The following is a 27511-nucleotide window of genomic DNA, read 5'->3' as shown; positions in this document are numbered from 1 at the left end:
CAACAAAATTTTCATACTTCACCATTCTCATATCAAATATTGTTTATTTGTTTTTTGTTCCCTTTCCGCATACGAAGTAGCGGGCACTTTGCTAATATAAAGTATATTTAAAAATCCTTAGAATTTATATGGTGTATATGGTATTTAAAAATCCTTAGAACTTTATATGGATTCTACAGTAAGATTTAGCCAGATATGATTGTTCTTCTCTCAATGGTAAGTGGAGGATGATTAGCCAACTGCAGGGACAAATTATTGTGTACTACAATTTCTTCCAATTTGATTGTGGTGGTAAATTTATAACGCTTGATTATTTTGGCCATTGCAACTTTAAGGGCAATTTCGGCATAACGCATTCCTACAGAACCAAAAATTAAATATTTTTTACAATTTAATACGGACTTTTGAATATAGCTCGAAATTGTTTTCATTATATTTACCTATACAACTTCGCTTGCCTTTAGAAAAAGGTATAAACGCATATGGATGTCGTGCTTCCACGTTACTGGGAAGAAAGTTGTCAGGATTAAATTTATCAGCTTGTGGGCCCCATATGTCTTTACTACGATGTAAGTCATAAATACTTACTGCCATTTCAAGGCCTTTAGGTATAACGATGCCATTTCTCAATATTAGGTCTTCATTAACAGCTATGCGCGCTATCAATGCAATGCTAGGAAATAATCGCATTGTCTCCTTTATAAACATATCCAGGTAAGTGAGTTGCTTGGTGTGTTCATAGGACATGTTAAACTCTCCGTTATCGTTATCGGGAAATAATTGACATATTTCTGCATATGCTATGGCTTGATAGTTAGGATGCATGGCTAACATAAACATGACAAAGTATAAGGTAGATGAACTCGTTTCAAAGGACTGTAGTACAACAAAAAACAATTGATGGCATTTGAATTATTTTCATTAGGTATTTATAACTTTTTACAAATAACATACCGCGCCAAATAAATGCACCATACTCGTTATGGCAAGGTCTCTATCAAGTATATTACTTTTGATGGCATCATTGACATGTTTGGCAACCGCAGTATCCATGCTATCCAAATACTCTGGACTGTTTCGAAGACCCGATGCATAGTATGCGTATGTCTGAAAGAAAAGAAAAACAAATCGCCAAATTTTAGATTCAATAAATCTTCAAACAATATTGCTATAAATTTGGATACATACAATCATACATATGAAGGTATGCATTCTGTATGAGGGACATTTCCGAGGAACCAGCCCATACTTACCTCGTCAATTAACCGCTTAAGCGTAGCTATATTTTGTTGCTCGTCTTTATATATTGTTTTATCAGCTAATGTGACAATCGGTCTTAATTGATAAGCAGGCTTAAACAATAAATCTGACAAATATTCCACGCATCTATTAAGAAACATTATTTTAATATCCAAATGCATTGTAGACGTTTTTTATTCTTACTCTGATGATTGTTTGGCAAGCAGTTTCGTATAAAATGGCTGGGTCTTATCGGCGTCTCGTCCCATCAGTGTCTCTGCAATCAGGAATACATATTGCAGAATATACTTGTTGTAATTTGTAGATATCATAACCAGCTTACCTCCTGATACACCAAAGGTATATTCACGACAATATACTAAAATATCATATGAATTTTCCATAACATGATATTTATCCATTTCGGCAAATAATACAGTCAATTTTTTATGAAAGTTGGGTATAAATTCAATAACTTTTGGCAATTTAAATGCAATATCCATCAGTTTTCTATGTGGTTGCCATTCGTTTACTATGAATAGAAATAGGTAAAAACATATTTCGTCTGCTACGCACGTACACTTTTTCGGGAAATCGCGTTTTTGTTATAGAAAGATAGTACAAGTCAAAAGACGTCGTATGATACAAAGAAAATGGTAGATTGTCACTTTTTTCTATAGGTTTTTCCCATGTCGGAAAAGGTTGTAAGCCCACAAAACGTACAAATTTGAGTACGAAAAGGTAGTAAGGCCACAGGAAAATGCATATTTAAAAAAAATACTACAACTAATGATGTTCTGATATAATGTTTAACGTCATCCATGGTTGGGGTACAATGCAAAGAACTAGCCTACACCTTTGGATGATAATCGGATGATATTTTGCGGAGCCAGTGGACCAAACTTGTGAACAAAAATCTAATAATTTGTATATTGCAACGAAAATTTACATTTGAAATCTATTTTCCTCTAGAAGCGAACTGATTATGAAAGATGGACTTCTGGCCTTTTTTTAAATTAAAAATGTGAAATTTTTGCTTGATATTTAGTTGGAAACCTCGGACAAGAAGAATAAAACATTCACCAAAAAAAGAAAGAAGATGCCAGAAAAGAAAAAAAATTGAAGATAAGGATGAAGAAAGTCATGTTTTCACTGTTGACCTATAAGCCGTCCTAATGGCTCCAAAATCGCAGGTTGGCAGCTTATATTATCGATCAAAGCTACAAATGCATAATTTAGTTTTTAACAACTTAAAAAAATCAAAAAGCGTATCGTTTTCTGTGGGATGAGGCGGAAGGTGGTTTGAGTGCAGAAGAGTTTACAAGCATATGGACTCCCAGCAAAATTTGAAGGACGGGGTTCCATGCGATGGCGTAATTTCATGGCATCTTTTCTTTGGTTCAAACGAAGTCGTGAAAGATCATATCTTTTCATTAGCATTTGAACCAATGCAAAGGAAGTCGTGAAAGATCCCATCTTTTCATTAGCATTTGAACCCATTTCATCGATCCAATAGACATGAATTTTGTGTTTTTATTATACCCTCCACCATAGTATGGAGGGTATATTAAGTTTGTCATTCCGTTTGTAACACATCGAACTAATCATTTGCGACCCTATAAAGTATATATATTCTTGATCAGGATAAAATTCTAAGACGATCTAGCCATGTCCGTCTGTCCGTCCGTCTGTTGTAATCACTCTAGCGTCCGCAATAATTGAGATAGAGTGCTGAAATTTTGCACCCGAGGGTCTTTTTTCCTTAGGCAGGTCAAGTTCGAAGATTTATTGGCTATATCGGTAAACTCTTTGGTATTGCCCCCATATAACGGTACCTCCGGATTTGAGGTATTTTGACGTTGTTCGCCACATTTGGAGACCGAATTAGCTATAATTTGGCACATAGGGTTCCTAGTGATCAACAAACTTATATCCCAGAGGATATGGGCATAGGTCCATGTTTTGGTATAGTCCCCATATAACGGTACCTCCCGATTTTCGGTATTTTGAGAATTTTAGCCACAATTTTTAACCGAACTATCTGCCATTTGACGTTTGAGGTTCTCAGTGGTCATGAAACATGTTTTGGTATAGCCCCCATGTATCGGTATCTCCCGATTTTCGGTATTTTGAGAATTTTAGCTAAAATGTTTAACCAAACTAGCTGTAATTTGCTATTTAAGGTTGTCAGTGGTCATGAAACATCTCCACCAAACATCGTCAACATAGGTCCATGTTTTGGTATAGCACCCATATAACGGTACCTCCCGATTTTCGGTATTTTGAGAATTTTAGCTACTGTTTTTAACCGAAATAGCTGTAATTTGACATCTGAAGTTCTCAGTGGTCATAAAATATCTCCAACGAAACATCGCCAACATAGGTCCATGTTTTGGTATAGCCCCCATATAACGGTATCTCCCGATTTTCGGTATTTTGAGAATTTTAGCTGCAATTTTTAACCGAACTAGCTGTAATGATCGGTATTTTGAGAATTTTAGCTACAATTTTGTCTATTCAAAAATAATCGTCAATATAGGTCCATGTTTTGGTATATCCCTCCATATAACTGTATCTCCCGATTTTCGGGAATTTTCAGTGGTCACGAAATTTCTTCACTAAAATTCGTCAACATGGGTCCATTTTTGAGGGTCTACATTGTTTTGATGAAACTACCCTCAATATGACTGTTGAAGTTCCCTGCAGCTATAAAACTGTTCCACCAAAAAAATTAAAGGTACCTTTCACCTAGCTGAACACATTTTTTGCAGATTAGATTAGATAACACTGTGCAACAAAATGGAGGTGAAAGTCTGGGGCACGGAAAATTCCTTTTGGGGAAGAAAGGCCTTGGTGAGTATATTATGATCCCCGAAGGACAGATCCGCCGTGAGTCGAACTTCCGCGTTATGGCGTGATGAATTTTTTGTTAGAGACCCTGTGGGCCATCAGGAATTAGCGTTATATCTTTGTTCACTGTTGCTTAAGTGCTCTACAAAAACAACAAACATAGATATAATGCTAATTCATGATGGATTACAGGGCCTCTTGCAAAGACTTCATCACGCCATAACGCGGAAGTTCGACTCACGGCGCATCTGTCCTTCGGGGTTTTTAATATACACACACCAAGGGCTTTCATCTCCAAAAGGAATTATCTCTGCTCCAACATTTGTGTTCACAGTGCAATTTAAGCAATAGTGGGAGGCAGTAGGAGTCTATCCATTGTCGAAAAGTTGTTCCACCTAACATTTTGAAAGAACCTTAATTATTCCATTTTAATTAAGACTATTTTATGGTGGAGGGTATAAAAAGTTCGAACTTAACGACTTTTTACTTGTTTATACACATTTTTCTAAATATATAAGATTAATTTTTTGGGGTCCACGCTCATATAAAATTCATCGATGAAGATGCTAAAAAGATGACATGCCAGATCACTTGGACCCATGATTGAATAGCATCTTTGGCATCGAATATTTTGCTGGGACTTTTTTATTGAGGAAAAAGTTCTGCCAGACAATAAAATTCCTACAAAAATACTATTTTACAGTGATGGATGTACATACCAAAATCGCAACTGTATAATGAGCAACGCATTGCTTAATGCATCAATTAAACATAATATTATTATTGAACCAAAAAGTTCTAGAAATTGGCCACACCCAAATTGGCCACACCTCAATAGAACGCGCCTTCAAAAGTAAAGATATTGATATTCCATCCCAATATTTGGATCATAAATTTTTTAAAAGGTTTATTTTATTAAAACTATTCGACCTGGTCGTGGAAAAGGCGATGTTAAAGTAACGGATGTGCGTGGTTTTAAATACACGCCAAACTCAACTTTTCGGACTTTACCTCAAACAAGTAAGAACGGCGTTAAGTTCGGCCGGGCCGAAAACCAAGAAGTACGCTTCTATGGGGATATAGGAAGACGTGGATACTAGGGTTATGACTTTTTGATATTTTTTCTCAAAAATGATTTCCTGTAGCAGGGATGAATGAACTTTTGCCTAATAATCACTACGCTATCGTTTATTCCATTGAAATATAAAAAAAGTTCACGCACAAATCGGTTTTAAAAATACAATTTTTTGAGAAAATGTATGAAATGAAAAAAAAAATTTCAAAAATTATTTCTAAAGGTGAAATTTACTGCACTTTTTTCTTAAATATCAACATTATGCGAAAAATTGAATAATCAAAAACGATTTTAAAATTCACAAAAAGGGGAAGTTTGAGTACCCCCAACGAAGTGTAAATACCAAATTTAAGCCATTTCGGAGGAATTTTGAGGCCACAACCTTCAAAATGCCGAAAATCGGAAGGTACCGTTCTATAGGGGATATATGAAGGCGAGGACCTATACCGACAAATTTAGAGGAGGGAAGTTTTATACCCCCAACAAAGACTAAATACCAAATTTCAGCCATTTCGGAGGAATATTGAGGCCATAACCTTCAAAATATCGAAAATCGTGAGGTACCGTTCTATGGGGGCTATATGAATTCGTGGTCCTATACCGAAAAATTTAAAGAGGGAAGTTGAGTACCCCCAACGGAGTCTAGATACCAAATTTCAGTACTTCGGAGTAATATTTAGGCTACAACCTTAAAAATACCGAAAATCGGAAGGTACCGTTATATGGGGGCTATATGAATTCGTGGTCCTATACCATTGATGCTCAAATTAAAAAAGGGAGTAAAGTAGTGAGAGAATCACAAGAAAGTTTGTATCAACATTCAGTGGTTGTTAGAACTGCAACCAGTAAACATGTAGCGTGTGTGTGCGGTTTTGTTCAGTGTCCCCACTAAAATTATGCGTATATCCATGCACATGTTTATTTGTCGGCTGATCAACGATGACTGATTGTTATTCTCACATACGTTAACGTATTTGGATGATCTTGGCTGTCCTATACCGACAAATTTAAAGAGGAAAGTTGAGTACCCCCAACGGAGTCTAGATACCAAATTTCAGCTATTTCGGAGTAATATTTAGGCTACAACTTTCAAAATACCGAAAATCGGAAGGTACCGTTCTATGGGGGCTACATGAAGGCGTGGGCCTATATCGACAAATTTAAAGAGGGAAATTTTATACCCACAACAAAGGTTATATACCACATTTCAGCCATTTCGGTGGAATATTGAGGCCACAACCTTCAAAATACCGAAAATCGGAAGGTACCGTTCTATGGGGGCTATATGAAGGCATGGACCTATACCGACAAATTTCATATGGAATATTTTATACCCCAAATAAAGACTAACCACCAAGTTTTAGCGATTTCGGTGGAATATTGAGGCCACAACCTTCAAAATACCGAAAATCGGAAGGTACCGTTCTATAGGGGATACAAGAAGGCGTGGACCGATACCGACAAAAATTCTGGGGGAAAGTTTTATACCCCCAACGAAGGCTAAGTACCAAATTTCAGCCATTTCGGTGTGATAATGAAGCTAAAACTTTCAAAATACCGAAAATAGGGTGGTACCGTTCTATGGGAGCTATATTAAGGCGTGGACCGATACCGACAAAATTCTGAGGGAAAATGTTATACCCCCAAAAAAGACTATTTACCAAATTTCAGCCATTTCGGTGTGATAATGAGGCCAAAACCTTCAAAATGCTGAAAATCGGGAGGTATCGTTCTATGGGGGCTGTATGAATGCATGGACCGATATAGCCCATTTGCAATACCAAACATCCTAGGAGTAATAGAAACTTTTATACCAAATTACAGAGCTCTATCTTAAAAATTGTGAGCTGTATCTTGATTTCAACAGACGGACGGACAGACGGATATGGTTAGATCGACTTAGAATTTTACCCTGATAAAGAATATATATACGTTATAGTATCTCCGAGGAATATTTCAAAATGTTTAATCGACGGACATCGCTTAACACCGCTTTATCTTGTCGAGATATGAAAAATAACAAGGGGGATCTCCGACGAATACTTCGCGATGTTACATGAATATTGGACAAAACAAACTTATAATACCCTTTCCACATTGTTGAGTAAAGTATAAATATTTTATGTCAAAAAAAACCGTAAATTGAAGGAATAGGTCGTAAGTCCCAGGAAAAATATAAAACTGTACAAGGAAAAGTTCGTAAGTCCAAACATATCCCAAACGCGACGGAATTTGATCAAAAAAAGTACAGATATTGAAGCGGAATAAATAAACTGAGAATACGGCTTTTACCACCATATTAAAATCTTTAATAGAGAAAGCGGTGGAATGTTTGTTCTTCCTCCTGAAAAATTTCCAAAAATGAAATGATGCAATCTGAAATAAAAAAACTGGAAACAATTATAATTTCTAAACGAACTTGGTACACTTTTCCAATGCCCAGCAAAAATACTCATTACAAATTGGCCTACTTTCTCATTATTTTAACACGGGCATGTCATAGGGAGTAAGTACTTATTTTTTGGCTACTAAAAAGTAGATAAATAAGTAGTTACTCCCTGGTTACTTCAAGTCGTAACTTCTTATTTAAGTACTTGTTTATTTACTTTTAAGTGCCAAAAAATAAGTACTTACTCCCTATGACATGCCCGTGTTAAAATAATGAGAATGTAGGCCAATTTGTAATGAGTATTTTTGCTGGGTGGTGTTGGCATTAGTTTTAGTGTCGATTTGTTTGACTTTTTTATTTTAGCTTGCATCATTTTGGAGGACACCAGCCACTGTATTTTCTAGCCACTGAACGAACGCATTTTACCATCCATTGTTACAAGTCCTTTGCCCGCAACATGACGAAATCCGTTATACGTCCACCCTTTATTCAACGCTGCATTCGAAGTTAGAATATCTTTTATGATTTCGGGATCGGTGGTAATGAATTGAGGAAACGGTCCAATATACCTCACAAAATTTGGACCAATTCTTTGACTGCTATTTCGGGTAATTTTCACAATGGCTATAAAAAAAACAATATTATGAAATTAGGATATGATTCGAAAACGGAAAACAAGTGAGAAAAGAATATTGTCGGACGGGGCCGACCACGTGGACATTATCTTTCGGCGGAAAAAATTAATTAATGCTAAGTTTACATTTACGAAATCCACTCGATTTCATCTGTCAATTCCATAGCTCAAACGTCAAATGAAATCTCATTTGAAATCCATTGGATTTCATTTGACGTTTAACGTATGGATTTGACAGATGAAATCGAGTAGATTTCGTAAATGTAAACATAGCATTAGAAAGCAAAATATAAAGGTGTTTTTGACTTTTTTCAGTCAAAAAGTTTAGCAACTTTGTCTTCAAATATTTGCACAAAGAAAATTTTTTGTTTGTTGATCTCTATATTATAATAGTTCCATTCTTCTCTTTGAAAATATATTGTAACAAGTAAAAAAGCATTAAGTTCGGCCGGGCCGAACTATTTATACCCTCCACCATAAAATATTCTGAACTAAAACGGAATAATTATTCTCTTTCCTGTCCACAATTTTAGGCGGAGTTATTTTGTGACCACTTATACCTAAATAATTTAAAAAAGCATAAAAGTGCATTCAATGGGCCGGGAACCTTATATGGGGCTATATCGAAGTGTGGACCTATGTTTATGTTGTGTGACCACTGGGAACCTCAAAAATCTTCTTACAAATAGCTCGGTCGAAAATTGTAGCTAAAATCTTCCAAATACCGGGAGGTACGGTTATATGGGGGCTGTTTTAAAACGTGGACCTATGTTGATAGCTTTCAGCGGAGATGTTTTGTGATCACTAGGAACCTCAACTGCCAATTACAGGTATTTCGGTCAAAAATTGTAGATAAAATCCTCAAAGTACCGAAAATCGGGAGGTACCGTTATATCGGGGCTATACCAAAACATGGACCTATATTTACAGTTTGTAGCTATAATCCTCAAATGCGTTGCTCATTATACAGTTGCGATTTTGGTATGTACACCCACCACTGTAAAATAGTCTTTTTGTAGGAATTTTATTTTCAGGCAGAACTTTTTCCTCAATAAAAAGTCCCAGCAAAATATTCGACGCCAAAGATGCTATTCAATCAGGGGTGCAAGTGATCTGGCATGTCATCTTTTTAGCATCTTTATCGATGAATTTGTCCGAGGTTTCCAACTAAATATCGAACAAAAATTTCACATTTTTAATTTAATTTTAAAATGTGGTCCTGCAAAATGGTTTAATGTTCCGTTTTGTTCAGAAATCATTAGCATAAAATTTGTAAAGTTGTCCTTTGGAACCCCATTCAGACTAATTACAAAATTTTCAATATATGAGGTATTTGCACACATACAACATCTCAATTAGTAGCAATAAAAAAGGCCAGAAGTCCATCATTCATAATTAGTTCGCTTCTAGAGGAAAATAGATTTCAAATGTAAATTTTCGTTGCAATATAGAAATTATCAGATTTTTGTTCACAACTTTGGTCCACTGGCTCCGCAAAATATCATCCGATTATCAAATGTAAATTTTCTTTGCAATATAGAAATTATCAGATTTGTGTTCACAAGTTTGGTCTACTGACTCCGCAAAATATCATCCGATTATCATCCAAAGGTGTAGGCTAGTTCTTTGCATTGTACCCCAACCATGGGTGACGTTAAACATTATATATGAACTACATTAGCTGTAGTATATTTTTAATATACATTTTCCAATGCACTTAATACCTTTTCGTACTCACGACCTTTTCCGACAAGGGAAAACCTATAGAAAAAAGTGAGATTCTACCATTTTCTTTGTATCGTACGACGTGCTTTAACTTGTATTATCATTCTATAACGATGATTTCCCGAAAAAGTGGACTTACCATCTTTTCGTGCGTAGCAGACGAAATATGTTTTTACCTATTTCTATTCATAGAAAACGAATGGCAACCACATAGAAAACTGATGGATCTTGCATTTAAAGTGCCATAAAAATTGACTGAATTATTTGCCGAAATGGATAAATATCATGTTATGGAAAATTCGTACATTTTAGTATATTGTCGTGAATATACCTTTGGTATAACAGGAGGTAAGCTGGTTATGATATCTACAAATTACAACAAGTATATTCTGCAATGTGTATTCCTGATTGTAGAGACGATGTTGGGACGAGACGTCGGAACTGCTTGCCAAACAAACATCGGAGTAAGAATAAACAAGTACAAAAGTTTCAGTCGGCTTTGCCGATAGAGATATACCCTCAGCCTGGATTGAAATACTTTTTCCCAAAAAAAGCATATGTATTTAGGAGGGGTTTTCAAAGTTTTGGGCGTATGAACCGCCAATAGGAAAAGCTTTGGTAAAAATGTCTAAAAGATCCTCGAACAGACCCTTAACAACACAAAAATGTTGAACATTTGTGTGGGTGGTATCACAAGGCTTGGACAGATAAGGCCCAAATTTGAATATAAACTAAGTTTCGACATTATTTGGAGATCCAATGTATGGACCAAATTTGTTGCTAAGTCTATGTGATATCGCGCTTACCATTTTAGCGAATATTTTCGAACTTTTGTTGGGGAGGTACAGGAAGGAGTGATCGTATAAGCACAACATTCGAATTTCATCTAATATTCGAAGAAATATTACAATATCCAAAGTGTGGACGAACGCAGCATTCGGTTCGAACTCTCCAGCCACTACATATGGTGCCATAGGGGTTTCTTACAACTTTCGGGGTGTTTTCTTAAGAAGTATAGACTTGCCCCTGAAAAACTTGGCCGACAGAGATATACCCTCAGCCTGTGTATATTGAAACAATTTTTTCCCAAAAAACGTATGCATATAGGAGGCTTTAAAAATTTTCGGCGTGTAAACCGACAAAAATGTTGATTAGGATTAAAGTGCAAAAGTTTTGCGGAGAAGATTCTTAAAGGGATGATCGACATTGACCATTATGGAAGTGGATCTCCAGCCACTAAATATGGTGCCTTTACACCCTTCGGGCTGTTTGCTCATGAAGTGTGGACTTGCCCCTGCAAGAACTTTTACCATCGTAATTGAGGCAGTGAATACAAGTTGCTTCAACAAAAATCAAAGTGATTCGATAGCAGGTCTTAAAGTGAACTTATCCAAAATTTTGTGTGGGAGGTATCGGATGGAGTGGACAAATATAGTCCGTATTTGAACCTGATCTATACTTGGTAGATATATTAGGATATATAAAGTATGGATCAATTCGGCCACTCCCTTCAGGAGTTAACGTACGAACAATTTTTTCCGAAGATTGGACAAAATATTACGAAAGCCAAATTTTGGACCGAATCGGTTGATCCGTTCGAGAGTTATCGTGCGCTCCAGCCAGACAGACAGACATATGGACGGACATTGCTCAATCGACTCCAAATTGTCTGAAACACATTTCGTCCAAACATACTTGCGGTCTAAAACCATTATTTCGATGAGGCACATTTTGCCCGTATGAAAGCGTGTATACCCTCGTTAGCGTAAATGCAGAGGGTATATAAATCAAAGCGATTCGAGAGCAGGTCCTAAACTGAACTTTTTCCAAATTTTGTGTGAGATATACCCAAAGGAGAGGACCGATTGAGTACATATTGGAACTTAATCTAAGTCTGGTAGACATTTCACGATGTGCAAAGTATGGCCCAAATCGGTCACTCCCTTCAAGAGTTATTGTGCGCACAAGTTTTCCGAACATTTTTGAACTTCTGTGGGGCAGGTACCTGAAGGAGTGGACCGATATGGCTTATCTTCGAACTTAAACTAAGTTTGCACAAAACATTACGAAGGCCACATTTTGGATCGAATCGGCAGATCCGTTCGAGAGTTATCTTGCGCTCCAACCACTATACACAGTGTCATAGGGTTTTTTGTACCTTTCAAGCTATTTTCTCAGGATGTATGGACTTGCCCCTGATGGGGGCAGTGAACACAAGTTGCTCCAACAAAAATCAAAGCGATTCGAGAGCAGGTCCTAAGGTGAATTTTTCCGAAATTTTGTGTGGGAGGTACCCGAAGGCGTGGACCGATTGAGTCCATATTGCAATTTTTTATAAGTCTGGTAGAAATTTCACGATGTGCAAAGTATGGACCCAATCGGTTACTTTCTTCAAGAGTTATCGTACGCACACATTTTCCCCATTTCTAAGTCTGGTAGAAATTTCACGATGTGCAAAGTATGGACCAAATCGGTTAATTGCTTCAAGAGTTATCGTGCGCACATATTTTTCGAACATTTCCGAACGTTTGTGGGGCAGGAACCGGAAGGAGTGGACCGATATAACCCATCTTTGAACTTAAACTAAGTTTGGACAAAATATTACGAAAGCCAAATTTTGGACCGAATTGGTTGATCCGTTCGAGAGTTATCGTGCGCTCCAGCCAGACAGACAGACGGACGGACATGGTTAAATCAACTCCAAATTGTCTGAAACACATTTCGTCCAAACATACTTGGGGTCGGTCTAAAACCATTATTTCGATGGGGCACATTTTGCCCGCATGAAAGTGTATATACCCTCGTTAGCATAAATGCTGAGGGTATAAAAACGTCTACAACGCATTTGGATATTAAAATAATGTTTCTTAATAGATGCCTGGAATATATGTCAGATTTATTGTTTAAGTCTGCTTATCAATTAAGACCGATTGTCACATAAGCTGATAAAACAATATATAAAGAAGAGCAACAAAATATGGCTTCGTTTAGGCGGCTAATTGGCGAGGTAAGTATGGGCTGGTTCCTCGGAAATGTACCTCATACAGAATGCATACATTCATATGTATGAATGTTTGTATCCAAATTTATAGCAATATTGTTTGAAGATTTATTGAATCTAAAATTTGGCGATTTGTTTTTCTTTTCTTTCAGACATACACATACTATGCATCGGGTCTTCGAAACAGTCCAGAGTATTTGGATGGCCAGGATACTGCGGTTGCCAAACATGTCAATGATGCCATCAAAAGTAATATACTTGATAGAGAACTCGCCATATCTAGTATGGTGCATTTATTTGGCGCGGTATATTATTTGTAAAATGTTATAAATATCTAATGAAAACAATTCAAATGCCATCAATTGTTTTTTGTTGCACTACTTTCCTTTGAAACGAGTTCATCTACTTTATATTTTACCATGTGTATGTTAGGCATTCATCCTGAGCCAACCTAGCGATCTTTTTCCAATTGTAATTTGTACAGGACCAAAGGCGCATTTTCACCAAAGTTCTCTAAATGCCACCAATTAGGGTGCGATCAATGAAAAAACTTTACCATTTCATTATTGAGGGTAAAAAATGATTTCTATAAAAAATTTTGAAAATCGGATCGGATTTTGATATAGCTCCAATATGCATATTTGGCCGATTTTTGGTATTTTGGGTAGAGATGGGCGCGTGCCTATAAAATTAGGCACGAACATGCACGAACACGGACCAAAATTTTTATGCACATTCACGCACAAACACGGCGTTTTTCGAGAAGGCACGAACACGCACACTCACGCACGAAATTACAAAAAAATGGAGAAATCGATATAGGAATATTTGTTTTTAAAAAATATCCGTATCTTCACCATAAATGCCCGAATACGTAACCCACATAAAATTCGAAATTCGCTTTTCCATTAAATCTGATACATAAAGCTAAAATACATGCTCTGGCAAAATTTCAAGCTTCTACGTTCAAAAATAACGATCCTATTTAAGAAACGGCATTTCGGAAAATGGGATAAAATTGCAGATATTGCTGTAATGACGGATCCCAAAACCATCGCGGATTTAGATTCATTATTTACACCCATTCGTACATGATTGATAATACTCCAAATACTCTCCCTCATAAGATTGATCTATATATATAAAATTGAAATTTGTTTGTCTGTTTGTTTGTTTGTTTGTGCCTTATAGACTCGAAAACCGCTGAACAGATCTTACTGAAATGTTTAGGGTACATTGCTACATGGCCTGGAATGAAAATAGGCTATATCATTTTTTGAAATTTCGCGTTGATCTGGAGATATAGTATCAAAACCGGAGGTACCTCCAAAAAATTTAGATTTTGTATGCAAATATCTTTAGAACTATTACAGATACAATCTCCAAATTTTGTATGTGTGACGGAATTTGGTGTAGAAATAAATTAACTAAATTTTATTCAAATCGGTTCAGATTTGGATATAGCTCCCACATACATATATTTTCGGCCGATTTCCTTATTTTATGTACCAAACATGCTATTTATGTCCAATTTCAATGAAATTTGGAATGTGTGGCGGAATTTGTTTTAGAAATAAATGTGCCAAATTATATCGAGTTTGGTTCAGATTTGGATATAGCTCCCATCTACATATATTTTCGGCCGATTTCTTTTTTATGCACCAAACACGCTATATATGTCCAATTTTGCTGAAATTTAGAATGTGTGATGGATATTGGCCTAGAAATATATGTGCAAATTTATTTTGAAATCGGTTCAGATTTGGATATAGCTCCTATATATATTTTTTGCCGATTTCATGTATTTGATGCACCAAACACACTATATATGTCCAAATTCACTGAAATTTCGAATGTGTTACAGAACTTGGTCTAGAAATAAATGTGCCAAACTATATTGAAATCGGTTCAGATTTGAATATAGCTCCCATATATATTTTCGGCCGATTTCCTGTATTTTATGCGCCAAGCACGCTATATATATCCAATTGCGCTGAAATTTGAAATGTGTGATGGATATTGGCCTAGAAATATATGTGCTAATTTATATCGAAATCGGTTCAGATTTGGATATAGCTCCTATATATATTTTCGGCCGATTTTCCACATTTAATGCACCAAACATGCTATATATCGGTTCAGATTTGGATATAGCTCCTATATATATTTTTTGCCGATTTCATGTATTTGATGCACCAAACACACTATATATGTCCAAATTCACTGAAATTTCGAATGTGTTACAGAACTTGGTCTAGAAATAAATGTGCCAAACTATATTGAAATCGGTTCAGATTTGAATATAGCTCCCATATATATTTTCGGCCGATTTCCTGTATTTTATGCGCCAAGCACGCTATATATATCCAATTGCGCTGAAATTTGAAATGTGTGATGGATATTGGCCTAGAAATATATGTGCTAATTTATATCGAAATCGGTTCAGATTTGGATATAGCTCCTATATATATTTTCGGCCGATTTTCCACATTTAATGCACCAAACATGCTATATATCGGTTCAGATTTGGATATAGCTCCTATATATATTTTTTGCCGATTTCATGTATTTGATGCACCAAACACACTATATATGTCCAAATTCACTGAAATTTCGAATGTGTTACAGAACTTGGTCTAGAAATAAATGTGCCAAACTATATTGAAATCGGTTCAGATTTGAATATAGCTCCCATATATATTTTCGGCCGATTTCCTGTATTTTATGCGCCAAGCACGCTATATATATCCAATTGCGCTGAAATTTGAAATGTGTGATGGATATTGGCCTAGAAATATATGTGCTAATTTATATCGAAATCGGTTCAGATTTGGATATAGCTCCTATATATATTTTCGGCCGATTTTCCACATTTAATGCACCAAACATGCTATATATGCCCAATTTCGCTGAAATTTGGAGGGTCTGACGGAATTTGTTCTAGAAACAAATGTGCTAAATTATATCGAGATCGGTTCAGATTTGAATATAGCTCCCATATATATTTTCGGCCGATTTCCTGTATTTTATGCGCCAAGCACGCTATATATATCCAATTGCGCTGAAATTTGAAATGTGTAATGGATATTGGCCTAGAAATATATGTGCTAATTTATATCGAAATCGGTTCAGATTTGGATATAGCTCCTATATATATTTTCTGCCGATTTCATGTATTTGAGTCACCAAACACGGTATTTATATCCAATTTTAATAAAATTTGGAACGTGTGACTGAACTTTGTCTAGAAATACATGTGCCAAATTATATCGAAATCGGTTCAGATTTGGATATTGCTCCTATATATATTTTCGGCCGATTTCCTTATTTTATGTACCAAACATGCTATTTATGTCCAATTTCAATGAAATTTGGAATGTGTGACGGAATTTGTTATAGAAATAAATGTGCCAAATTATATCGAGTTTGGTTCAGATTTGGATATAGCTCCCATATACCTACATTTTCGGCCGATTTCTTTATTTTATGCACCAAACACGCTATATATGTCTAATTTCGCTGAAATTTAGAATGCGTGATGGATATTGGCCTAGAAATATATGTGCCAATTTATATAGAAATCGGTTCGGATTTGGATATAGCTCCTATATATATTTTCTACCGATTTCATGTGTTTGAGGCACCAACCTCGCTATTTATATCCAATTTCAATAAAATTTGGAACGTGTGACTGAACATGGTCTAGAAATACATGCGCCAAATTATATCGAAATCGGTTCAGATTTGGATGTAGCTCCCATATATATTTTCGGGCAATTTTCCGCATTTGATGCACCAAACATGCTATACATGCCCAATTTCGCTGAAATTTGGAGGGTCTGACGGAATTTGTTCTAGAAATAAATGTGCTAAATTATATCGAAATCGGTTCAGATATGGATGTAGCTTCCATATATATTTTTGGTCGATTTTCCTCATTTGATGCACCAAACAAGCTATTATGTCCAATTTCGTTGAAATTTGGAATATGTGATGGATATTGGCCTAGAAATAGATGTTCCAAATTATATCGAAATCGGTTCAGATTTGGATATAGCGCTCATATATATTTTCGGCCGATTTCATGTATTTGATGCTCCAAACACGCTATATATGTCTGATTTCAATGAAATTTTTAACGTGTGACGGATATTAGCCTAGAAATATATGTGCCGAATGATATCGAAATCGGTTTAGATTTAGGTATAGCTCCCATATATATTTTCGTCCGATTTGATGAACTTAATGCACCAAAAACGCTGTATATGTACGATTTCAATGACATTTGGAATTTATGACGAATATTGGCCTGGAAATAGATGTTCAAAATTATATCGAAATCGGTTCAGATTTGGATATAGCGCCCATTTATATTTTCGACCGATTTCATTTATTTGATGCACCAATCACGCTGTATATGTCCGATTTCAATGACATTCGTAATGTGCGACGGAATTTGGCCTAGAAATAATTGTGCCAAAATATTTCGAAATCGGTTCATATTTAGATATAGCTCCAATGTATATTTTCGGCCGATTTCATGTATTTGATTTGATATATACGTCCCATTTCAATGAAATTTTTATCATTATTGACATATCTCTATGAATATTGGTGTAAAAATTATCAATAACAGAAGCAGTTATCCTAAGAATAATTTAAGGTGTCGCAATAGGCTGAATAAATTACAAGTATCCTCAAACTTAAGGTACTCAATTTTAGTGTTGTTCCTAATTTAATTATCTTCTTTAAAGGAGAGAGTGGACTCAGGAGTGTTAGAGTATATAAAATTTGTAAATATGACCTACGTAGGACTTATTCATTTATTTTTCACTTAGTCGGGGTAGCGAAGCGCACCGGGTTAAGCTAGTATTCTATAAAACAGTTTTTCATTTGATAACATTTTTTGCTTCTCCTCTAAAGTTCTGGTTTTGTGGGTTACGTCTTTTGGCATTTATGGTGACGATATGTACTTCTAATTTTTCTACTCTTATTTAAAAACATTATTTTGTCCAAGTTAGAACTCAAAAGTCTAATACGCCTTTCATTGAGAATATTTCCAGATGTGGAAAAAATCTCTCGCTCGTTGCTGAGCTGACGAGTATATAGCCAAAAATTTCCTGGCTATTTGTTTTAAATATTTTAGATTAGACTGTTTTCAAAAGTTTAAAACATCAGTCTGGCTAGATATGGCACTCTATAATATGTATCAATTTCTGTATCAATTGGAGACTTTTCTTTTTTCGTCTTTTTGCCATTTTGATCCAAAAACTCTGATAATTCGTTTAAATGTGGCATTGCAATTCCTACTCATCATATGTTCTCACTTTGTACATCAAGTAACATTGCTTTTACATTAGCTAATAAAAAATCATCTTCTTAAACGGCGGAAATAAAAACGTCCCTATAAGATGTGTCATTGTTGGTACAAAGCGTTTAAGCAATGATTGTTTAGTTTTAGCTTTCAAATCTTTCATGAATTGAAAGTCAATGGTATCAATTGAGCAGACTTTCAAAAGTTTTTTAGACCAAAGTGCAAAAATGTGCATAGTAGGGTACTTTTCCGAGCTGAATGTATCGGAACACTTTTTGAATATTTTATGAAAACCCAATAGAACTTCGAGCAATGAAAACTTTAAGTTTCTTCTTCTTTATTTGCCTATTCGTTTTACGAATTTATGGCGATCAGTGCAATTACATAAAATATATTACATTATTATGGAGTAGTTTGTATTTGCTGTTTCGCATGATGTGTCTAAGATATGCTGTTTTTCGTTTCTTTATTGTACGTATAAGCTTTTTTTCTTGGTGTATTCTTCGCAGTACTTCATTGTTCGTTACAAACTTGATCCATGGTATTTTTAGAATTCATCTGTAAGTCCACATCTCGAAAGCTTCAAGTTTTTTCATGTCAACTGCCTTCAGGGTCCACATTTCGACTCCATATAGCAAAACAGACCATACATATGTTTTCAGATATCTTAGTTTTGACTTTATAGTAATATCATGACTTAACAAGTAAAAAAGTGTCAATGTGAATTGAAACTTTCATCTACGGACAGATAGAATGTATTTAGCGTCTCTTCAGAATTTTGTGGCCCTTTTTCAACATTTGCCGAACTTGCCGACAAAAAAGTGGATTAGGAATTAACACAAATGTTGAACTTTTGTGGGGGAGGTACCCTTAGGTAGGACCGATATTTGCCATTTTAGAAGTTAAACTAAGTTTTGACAAAATATTAGGAGATCCAAAGTTTGGACCAAATTGTTTGCACCATTCAAGTAATATCGTCCTAGCATTTTAGTGAAATTTTTTAAATATTGGGGAGAAGTACCGGAAGTTGGGGACCGGTATTGCCCCATAAAACTAAGTTTGGATATAATATAACGAAGAACAAATGTTGAACCAAATCGGTTGATCAGTTCGAGAGCCACATATGGTGACATAGGGCTTTTTACACCTTTCGGGATGTTTTCCCAAGAAATATGGACCTGCTCCTGAAAAAACTTTTACCGTCGTAATGGAGGTAGCGAATGCAAATAGCTTCAACAAAAATCAAAGTGATTCGAGAGCAGGTCTTAAAGTGAACTTGTCCGAAATTTTGTGCGGGAGGTACCCAAAGGAGTGCACAAATATAGTCCATATTCGAACCTGATCTATATCTGGTAGATATATTAGGATGTGCAGAGTATGGATTACATCAGTCACTCCCTTCAAGAGTTATCGTGCGCATATTTTTTCCGAAGATTTTTGAATTTTTGTGAGGGAGGTACCTGAAGGAGTGGACCGACATGGTATATCTTCGAACTTAAACTGTGTTTGGACAAAATATTACGAAGGCCAAATTTTGGACCGAATTGGCAGATCCGTTCGAGATTTATCTTGCGCTCCAACCACTACACACGGTGTCATAGGGGTTTTTTTGCAACTTTCAGGCTATTTTCTCAGGAAGTATGGACTTGCCCCTTATGAAACTTGTACCGTCGTATGGGGGACAGCGAATACAAGTTGCTACAACAAAAATCAAAGCGATTCGAGAGATGGCCCTAAACTGAACTTTTCCCGAAGGAGTGGACCTATTGAGACCATATTGGAACCTCATCTACGTCTGGTAGAAAGTTCACGATGTGTAAAGTATGGAGCAGATCGGTTGCTTACTTTAAGAGTTATCGTTAGCACAATTTTTCCGAACATTTTCGAACTTATGTGGGGGAGGTACCGGAAGGAGTGGGCCGATATAACCCATCTTCGAACTTAAACCAAGTTTGGACAAAATATTACGAAAGCCAAAATTTAAATCGAATCGGTTCATCCGTAGGAGATTTATCGTGCGCTCCAGCCTGCAGGACAGACAGACGGACGGACATGGCTAGATCGACTCCAAATTGTCTGAAACACATTTCGTCCAAACATACTTGGGGTCTAAAACCATTTTTTCGATGAGGCACATTTTCATTTAGCTAAAGGCTGAGGGTATAAAAATCGTAGTTGAGTTATTTGTTGTTAGATTGAGTTTGGATTTTATAGCCTCATCTAGAACGGGCTAAAACGGCTGCTTTTGTTCAAATTAGAGCTATATCTCTGAAACTAATGGAAACTTAGCTGTGCTACCAGAAACAATATTGTGGCCATGGAGTAGCAGAACTAAAATGTTTAAAAATGCCACGTCACGACTTAAATTAGGTATAGCTGAAATAAATTATAAGTGTTGAAAACATGGTGGAATAAGGTGTTACATCAAATCATGTCAAACGTCAAATTTGCTCACAATGACGCAATACTGTGAATTGCTTGTTTACATTTTGTATGTGATTTTATTCACAATAACGCATTTTGACAACTGGTATGAAGATCAGCTGTTTTTGGCGTTACACCTTATTATTCCACCATGGTTGAAAACAACACTTGATGTGCGATGAGCAACAAAGTACATAAAACAAAAAATGTTATTGCGTATTTAAAACTACTTGGCAAAGCATACGCAAGTGTCAACAAATATCCATTTTTAAATAAATTATTTTTTGAGTGGCTAGCCACACTCGTACATATTTTGAGAAAGGCAAACAACACTTGCATTTATTTTGTAGAGTAGCAAGCCGCACATACACTTGTTTTTTAGCATGTGGCTCATGAGTATCAAAATCAGTTACTTACGCATTTCTCTGTTATTCTCTAAGATGAGAGCTACAACTTTGCTTCCTCGAGTAAACCAAAATTCTTAGCGGTTTAGAAGATATAAGCCTGGCAAAATGATCCCTTTTTCATCGAGGCCTCAGGCCTTTGGTGTCAGAATATGGTTAATTTTCCATGACTCAAAAATCTCACGAAGTGTTATTTTCTTCTTAATAAATATACATTTATTTTACAAAATGACGCGTGACGCGTCGTCGTTTTAAAGAATTTTTAAGATATTTGTCCCATCTTACCACCGAATTGGTTGTAATTTGGTATTTTGTGTCTCCAGAGGCCAAAAAATATTCCTACCAAAGTTGGTTTATATAGGTCCACGTTTTGGTATAGCCCCCATATAACGCCCCATATAAAGTACGCGTCATTTTAATATATTTTGAATGTATTAGTCCCATTTGACAACAGAATCGGTTGAAACTTAGTATTTTGTGTGTTTCAGAGGCTAAGAAATATTTCTACCATAAAATGTTTATATAGGTCCACGTTTTGATATAGCCCCCATAGGACGATATCTCCCGATTTTCGGTATTTTGAAGGGTTTGGCCTCATTATCACACCGAGATGGCTGAAATTTGGTATTTAGTCTTCGTTGGGGGTATAGAACTTTCCCCTAGAAATTTGTAGGTATAGGTCCACGCCATCATATAGCCCCCATAGAACGGTACCTTCCGATTTTCGGTATTTTGAAGGTTGTGGCCACATTAATCCACCGAAATGGCTGAAATTTGTGGTGGAGGGCATAAAAAGTTCGGCCCGACCGAACTTAACGCTTTTCCTACTTGTTTTGTATAAGTTTGCTTGTTATACCCTCCACCATAGTATGGAGGGTATATTAAGTTTGTTTTTCCGTTTGTAACGCATTGAAATACTCATCTGCGACCCTATAAAGTATATATATTCTTGATCAGGGTACAATTCTGAGTCGATTGGTGCAAGTCCGTCCGTCCGTCTGTCGGTCCGTCCGTCCGTCTGTGGTAATCACTCTAGCATCCACAAAAATGGAGATAGAACGCTGATATTTTGGGAAAATACGTCTTTTGTTTGCAGGCAGGTCAAGTTCGATGATAGGCTATATCGGTCCACGTTTTGGTATAGCCCCCATATAACGGTACCCCCGATTTACGGTATTTTGCCGTTTTTAGCTACATTTTCAGACCGATTTAGCTATAATTTGACATTTAGGGTTATTAAGTGTCAATAAATTTATATAACAAAAGTTGTGGACATCGGTCCACGTTTTGGTATAGCCCCCATATAACGGTACCCCCCGATTTACGGTATTTTGCCGTTTTTAGCTATATTTTCAGACCGATTTAGCTATAATTTGACATTTAGGGTTCTTAAGTGTCAATAAATTTATATAACAAAAGTTGTGGACATCGGTCCACGTTTTGGTATAGCCCCCATATAACGGTACCCCCCGATTTACGGTATTTTGCTGTTTTTAGCTACATTTTCAGACCGATTTTGCTATAATTTGACATTTAGGGTTCTTAAGTGTCAATTAATGTATATAAAAAAATTGTGGACATAGGTCCACGTTTTGGTATAGCCCCCATATAACGGTACCCCCCGATTTACGGTATTTTGCCGTTTTTAGCTATATTTTCAGACCGATTTAGCTATAATTTGACATTTAGGGTTCTTAAGTGTCAATAAATTTATATAACAAAAGTTGTGGACATCGGTCCACGTTTTGGTATAGCCCCCATATAACGGTACCCCCGATTTACGGTATTTTGCTGTTTTTAGCTACATTTTCAGACCGATTTAGCTATAATTTGACATTTGGGGTTCTTAAGTGTCAATAAATTTATATAACAAAAGTTGTGGACATCGGTCCACGTTTTGGTATAGCCCCCATATAACGGTACCCCCCGATTTACGGTATTTTGCTGTTTTTAGCTACATTTTCAGACCGATTTTGCTATAATTTGACATTTAGGGTTCTTAAGTGTCAATTAATGTATATAACAAAAGTTGTGGACATAGGTCCACGTTTTGGTATAGCTTCCATATAACGGTACCCCCGATTTATGGCATTTTGACGTTTTTAGTTACATTTTCAGACCGATTTAGCTATAAATTGACATTTAGGGTTCTTAAATGTCAATAAACTTAAATAACTAGTAGACATAGGTCCATGTTTTGGAATAGCCCCCATATAACGTTACCGCACGATTTTAGGTATTTTGACGTTTAAATTCACATTTCTAGACCGAATTAGCTATAATTTCATATTTAGGGTTCTTAGTGACCAAAAAACTTATATTCGAAATAATTATGAAAGTAGGTCCATGTTTTGGTATAGCCCCATACAACGGTACCTCCCGATTTTCGGTATTTTGAGAATTTTACCTACAAGTTTTACCGAAATATCTGTAATTTGAACATTTGACAGTTGAAATTCTTAGTGGTCACCACACCTCTGCATTGATAAAGCCCCCATATAACGTTACCTCCCGATTTTCAGTAATTTGATGATTTTAGCTACAATACTAAACCGAACTAGCAGTAATTTGACATTTGAAGTTCTTAGTGGTCACAACACCTCTCCATCAAAAATTGTCAACATAACTCCATGTTCGGATATAGCTCCCATATAACGGTACCTCCCAATTTTCAATAATTTGGCAATTTTAGCTACAATTTTTAACCGAACTAACTGTAATTTGACATTTGAAGGTTGTAGTGGTCACCCCACATCTGCATCAACAATTTTCAACATAGCCCCAATATAACGATACTTCCCGATTTTCGGTACTTTGAGGATTTTACTTAAAATGTTTAACCGAACGTAGGTCCATGTTTTGGTATAGCCCCAAAACAAACCTCCCGATTTTCCGTACCTTAGCTTTATTTTTTGGACGAACTTTTTGTAATTTGAAATTTAAAATCCAACAAAAATTCTGCAACGAAAATTGTTCATGAACTTATCATATTTTCGTATAGCCCACATACCACCGAACTAGGTGTTAATGACATTTGAAGTTCCCACGTTATGTACCGATTTTCGGTATTTTGAGGATTCTAGCTACAATTTTTAACCGAATTAGGAGTTATTTGACATTAAAGGCTCCCATCAAAAACTGTCAACATAGGTCCATGTTTTATAATAACCTCTATATAACGGCACCTCCCAATTTCTAGCCCACCAAAAATTGTCAACATACATAGTTAGATATAGGCACCATAAAAAAGGGCATCCCGAATGAAGCATTTTATGTACATTATCTGACATTTTAACGTACCCACTTAAAGTTGGGGACAGGAATGAAAACTAATTATTCCATTTTAGTTCAGAATATTTTATGGTGGAGGGTATGAAAAGTTCGGCCCGGCCGAACTTAACGCTTTTTTACTTGTTTTTATATTAGGCCTGCTCACACACATACAAACACATTTTGTTATTGTGTTGGTTTTGAAACACCCCAGATAGCATTTAGAAGACTGTTTTGTCAAAAATCACATTGAGGAGTCTTTTTAGAGTCCTTTTGGTGATCAAAAATTGATTAAGTCGCTTGTGTGATCAGAAAGGGACTCGAAAGTGACTCCCTGTAATGATTAAAAAGAGCTCAATTTAAAATACAACAACAAATGTGTAGCAATCACAAATAAATCATTGAGGTGTTTAAAATGTGACAATTTTTTGTTATTTATTGTCACATTTTGATCATCTGGAAGATTGAAAAATGCTTAATCAAAAAAGGGTCATGCAGGTGTTTGAAAAGTGATTATAATTATGTATACTCTGATCATATTTTGAACAGTTAGGTGATTAAAAACTGATTGTTTTGTTTTATTTTTGTTTGGTTGTAAATAATTCTCATATACACTTTCTAAAAAACTTTGATATAAATGTAACGTATAATATTAAGTGCATAGAGAAACACAACACATGTTCAGGTTTTGCCAAGTGAAATGAAGAAGCAGTATACTCACCGCGCAACATAAAGAATAATTAAAAGACATAACAAAGCAGAAAAGACAACAAAACAAAGGAAAGAAACAAAAAAGAATAAAGAGAAATTTCTTTTAATTTATTTCGTTTAATAAATGGCTCCCTAAAGACTCATAAACGATTATTAACATGAACCAAAAAAGACTCGAAAAAGAGTCCCAAAGCAATCAACAAATCACCAATAAATGATTGAAATACGACTCGAAAAAGACTTTATATACTATCAGAAAATGGGCAAAAATGACTCGAAACTAATGCAGAGGAAGACTCATTTGTGATTTGCTTAGACGAGTCGCCTGAGGTTATGTTTTCCTACCGACAAAGGAGTCATTTATGATCAGAAAATGAGCTCATATTCCAGCTTTTTAATCGTGCAGTCGGATCAAAAAAGACTCGAATTTGATTAAAATTTTCAAAAAATGCTGACTGGGCAAACATTTTGATAGTTTCCCAACATACCATTCAGTCTGATGTTATAAAATGTACGAAAAACAATTCATATAAATACATTCTACAATTACACGGATAAGCTAATAATTAGCAAACACATTCATTATTTTCAAGAGAATCAAGTTTCGTTTATTCTCCAGTGGCTACACAAGAATTTATAATTCAAATATGATGTTTTGTTCGAGTAATGTTGGTTTGTTGGGTTGTCTTGTGTAATGGAAAAAATGTGTGTATTGAATTTTCATTTCAAAAACAAAAGCTCTCTTTTTCAATTGTGTGAGTGAGCAAATTGAAACACACCGACAGGAGTAGTGCGCCCTTTGAGCAGCCTTATTTTATATTGATGTTTAAAACAAAATTAGTTGTTATTATTAATTGGTATGTATATGGATGGTTTTAGCATCGAAAGTATACCTTAAGCATGTCCGATCGTGCTCAAAATTTGTTATGATTCTTCTATAGTGATAAATACATAGTCCATAAAGTTTTAAGATGATATACCAATGTTTACAATTTTTGTCTCATTGTCGTAAAGAAATGCATCCACTGTGCATTGTAAAGTTGATATTTTCTTCTTCCATTCACAAGCTTTGCTTTTTGAATATCCCAATGGAATTGGAGGTATTCTTATAAGAATAAAACAATGCATATTTCCCCACATATGTACGTTTTTTTTTTTGCCTAATCCAAAACCGTGAGTATTATTCGCCCCTTCCCAACTAGTGGTGTAGGGTATAAAAATTAAATAATCTAAAATTGATTTGAATACATACTTGCAGGAGTCACTAAAGGTCCAAATCCCAGTATCATCTGCAATTTATCCGATCCAATTTTTGTGCCGAGTTGAATTATTCTTCGATGATTCCAACGATAGTACAACCATAGTAATATAACACCAATAAGCGCTTTAATCAATAGAAAGTACATCCTTATAAATCGTAAACTTAAATATGGGATATTGCGTGATTGTTTAGTGTTTATATAGTCGATGGCTTCAACGGGCATCTGTAGTGTTTGTAACATTGTACTCAAGAAAATTACATATGCAAACAAAAACAAATTCACGCTAAATAAATTAACTATAATAAGGGCGGGTATAATTAAAATAGGCCTATGCACACAACTACATACATATTTTGAGATTGTGTTTGTTTGAAAATACAAAATTTCCCATAGTAACCCAACATACCATTTTGTGTCATTTTATAAAATACCAAAACAAAAAATATTTATAAAAATGTTCTGCTTCTACAGGAGAAGTCTACAATAAGAGTACATATTAAATATTTTCCATGGGACACCGTTTCGATCATTTTCTAGTTATTATAGTACGTTTATATATAACTGGATTTAACAAACCCACTGGGTTTTAACTGTCAATTCCATTGCTAATATTTCAAATAAATCCTAATAACGAAGGTTAACCCTGCAAACAGCTATAATATAAACATGGCCTTACACATGCAGTTTAAAACTTTTTGTAATATTATCTCAAGTAATTTTTGTATGCTGGGTTGTCTTTTGCCATAGAAAAAATGTTCATTGAAAATTGTCATGTCAAAAACAAAGGCTCTCTTTTTAATTGTGTGAGTGAGAAAATTGACACACACCAACAGCAGAAGGGCCTTTGAACAGCCCTAAATTAAAATTAAATTTGTCATTCCGTTAGTAACAAATAGGAATATTCGTTGGATACCTTATAGCAGCAGTGCTCAATTGGAGTCCCATGTGCTGTCGGTGTGTGTCAATTTGCTCACTCACACAATTAAACAAGTAAACAAGTAAGAAAAGCGTTAAGTTCGGCCGGGCTGAACTTTTTATACCCTCCACCACAAATTTCAGCCATTTCGGTGGATTAATGTGACCACAACCTTCAAATAACCGAAATTCGGAAGGTACCGTTCTATGGGGGCTATATGATGGCGTGGACCTATACCTACAAATTTCTGGGGGAAAGTTTTATAAGCCTAAAGAAGACTAAATACCAAATTTCAGC

At 35.6% G+C, this 27511-nt stretch overlaps 1 protein-coding gene across 5 annotated transcripts; it reads right to left on the bottom strand.

Annotated features, from left to right (window-relative positions):
- Positions 1–8: 8 nt before the first annotated feature.
- LOC141396464 (probable cytochrome P450 313a4) lies at positions 9–26461 on the bottom strand. Of its 5 annotated transcripts, XR_012411167.1 has the most exons (9): positions 26289–26461; positions 7980–8177; positions 1583–1771; positions 1444–1516; positions 1254–1386; positions 955–1107; positions 589–876; positions 441–505; positions 291–358 (listed from the first exon to the last, which is right to left on the bottom strand). XR_012411167.1 is itself a non-coding variant. In XM_073971943.1 (8 exons), exons 1-8 carry the CDS (start codon positions 26440–26442, stop codon positions 186–188), a joined length of 1509 nt encoding a protein of 502 aa, XP_073828044.1. In that variant the 5' UTR covers positions 26443–26461; the 3' UTR covers positions 9–185. The 5 variants fall into 5 exon arrangements, 4 of the variants coding, with proteins under 4 accessions (XP_073828044.1, XP_073828045.1, XP_073828047.1 ...); XM_073971943.1 differs by having other exon boundaries at positions 9–358; positions 441–876; XM_073971944.1 differs by lacking the exon at positions 7980–8177 and having other exon boundaries at positions 9–358; positions 441–876; positions 26289–26447.
- Positions 26462–27511: the final 1050 nt, after the last annotated feature.

The sequence above is a fragment of the Musca autumnalis genome, unplaced genomic scaffold, assembly GCF_047663935.1.
Source record: "Musca autumnalis isolate F117 unplaced genomic scaffold, ASM4766393v1 scaffold_3, whole genome shotgun sequence".
Classification (NCBI taxonomy): domain Eukaryota; kingdom Metazoa; phylum Arthropoda; class Insecta; order Diptera; family Muscidae; genus Musca; species Musca autumnalis.
The sequence above is the reverse complement of the archived record's forward strand: the minus strand, read 5'-3'. Positions and strand labels throughout refer to the sequence as shown.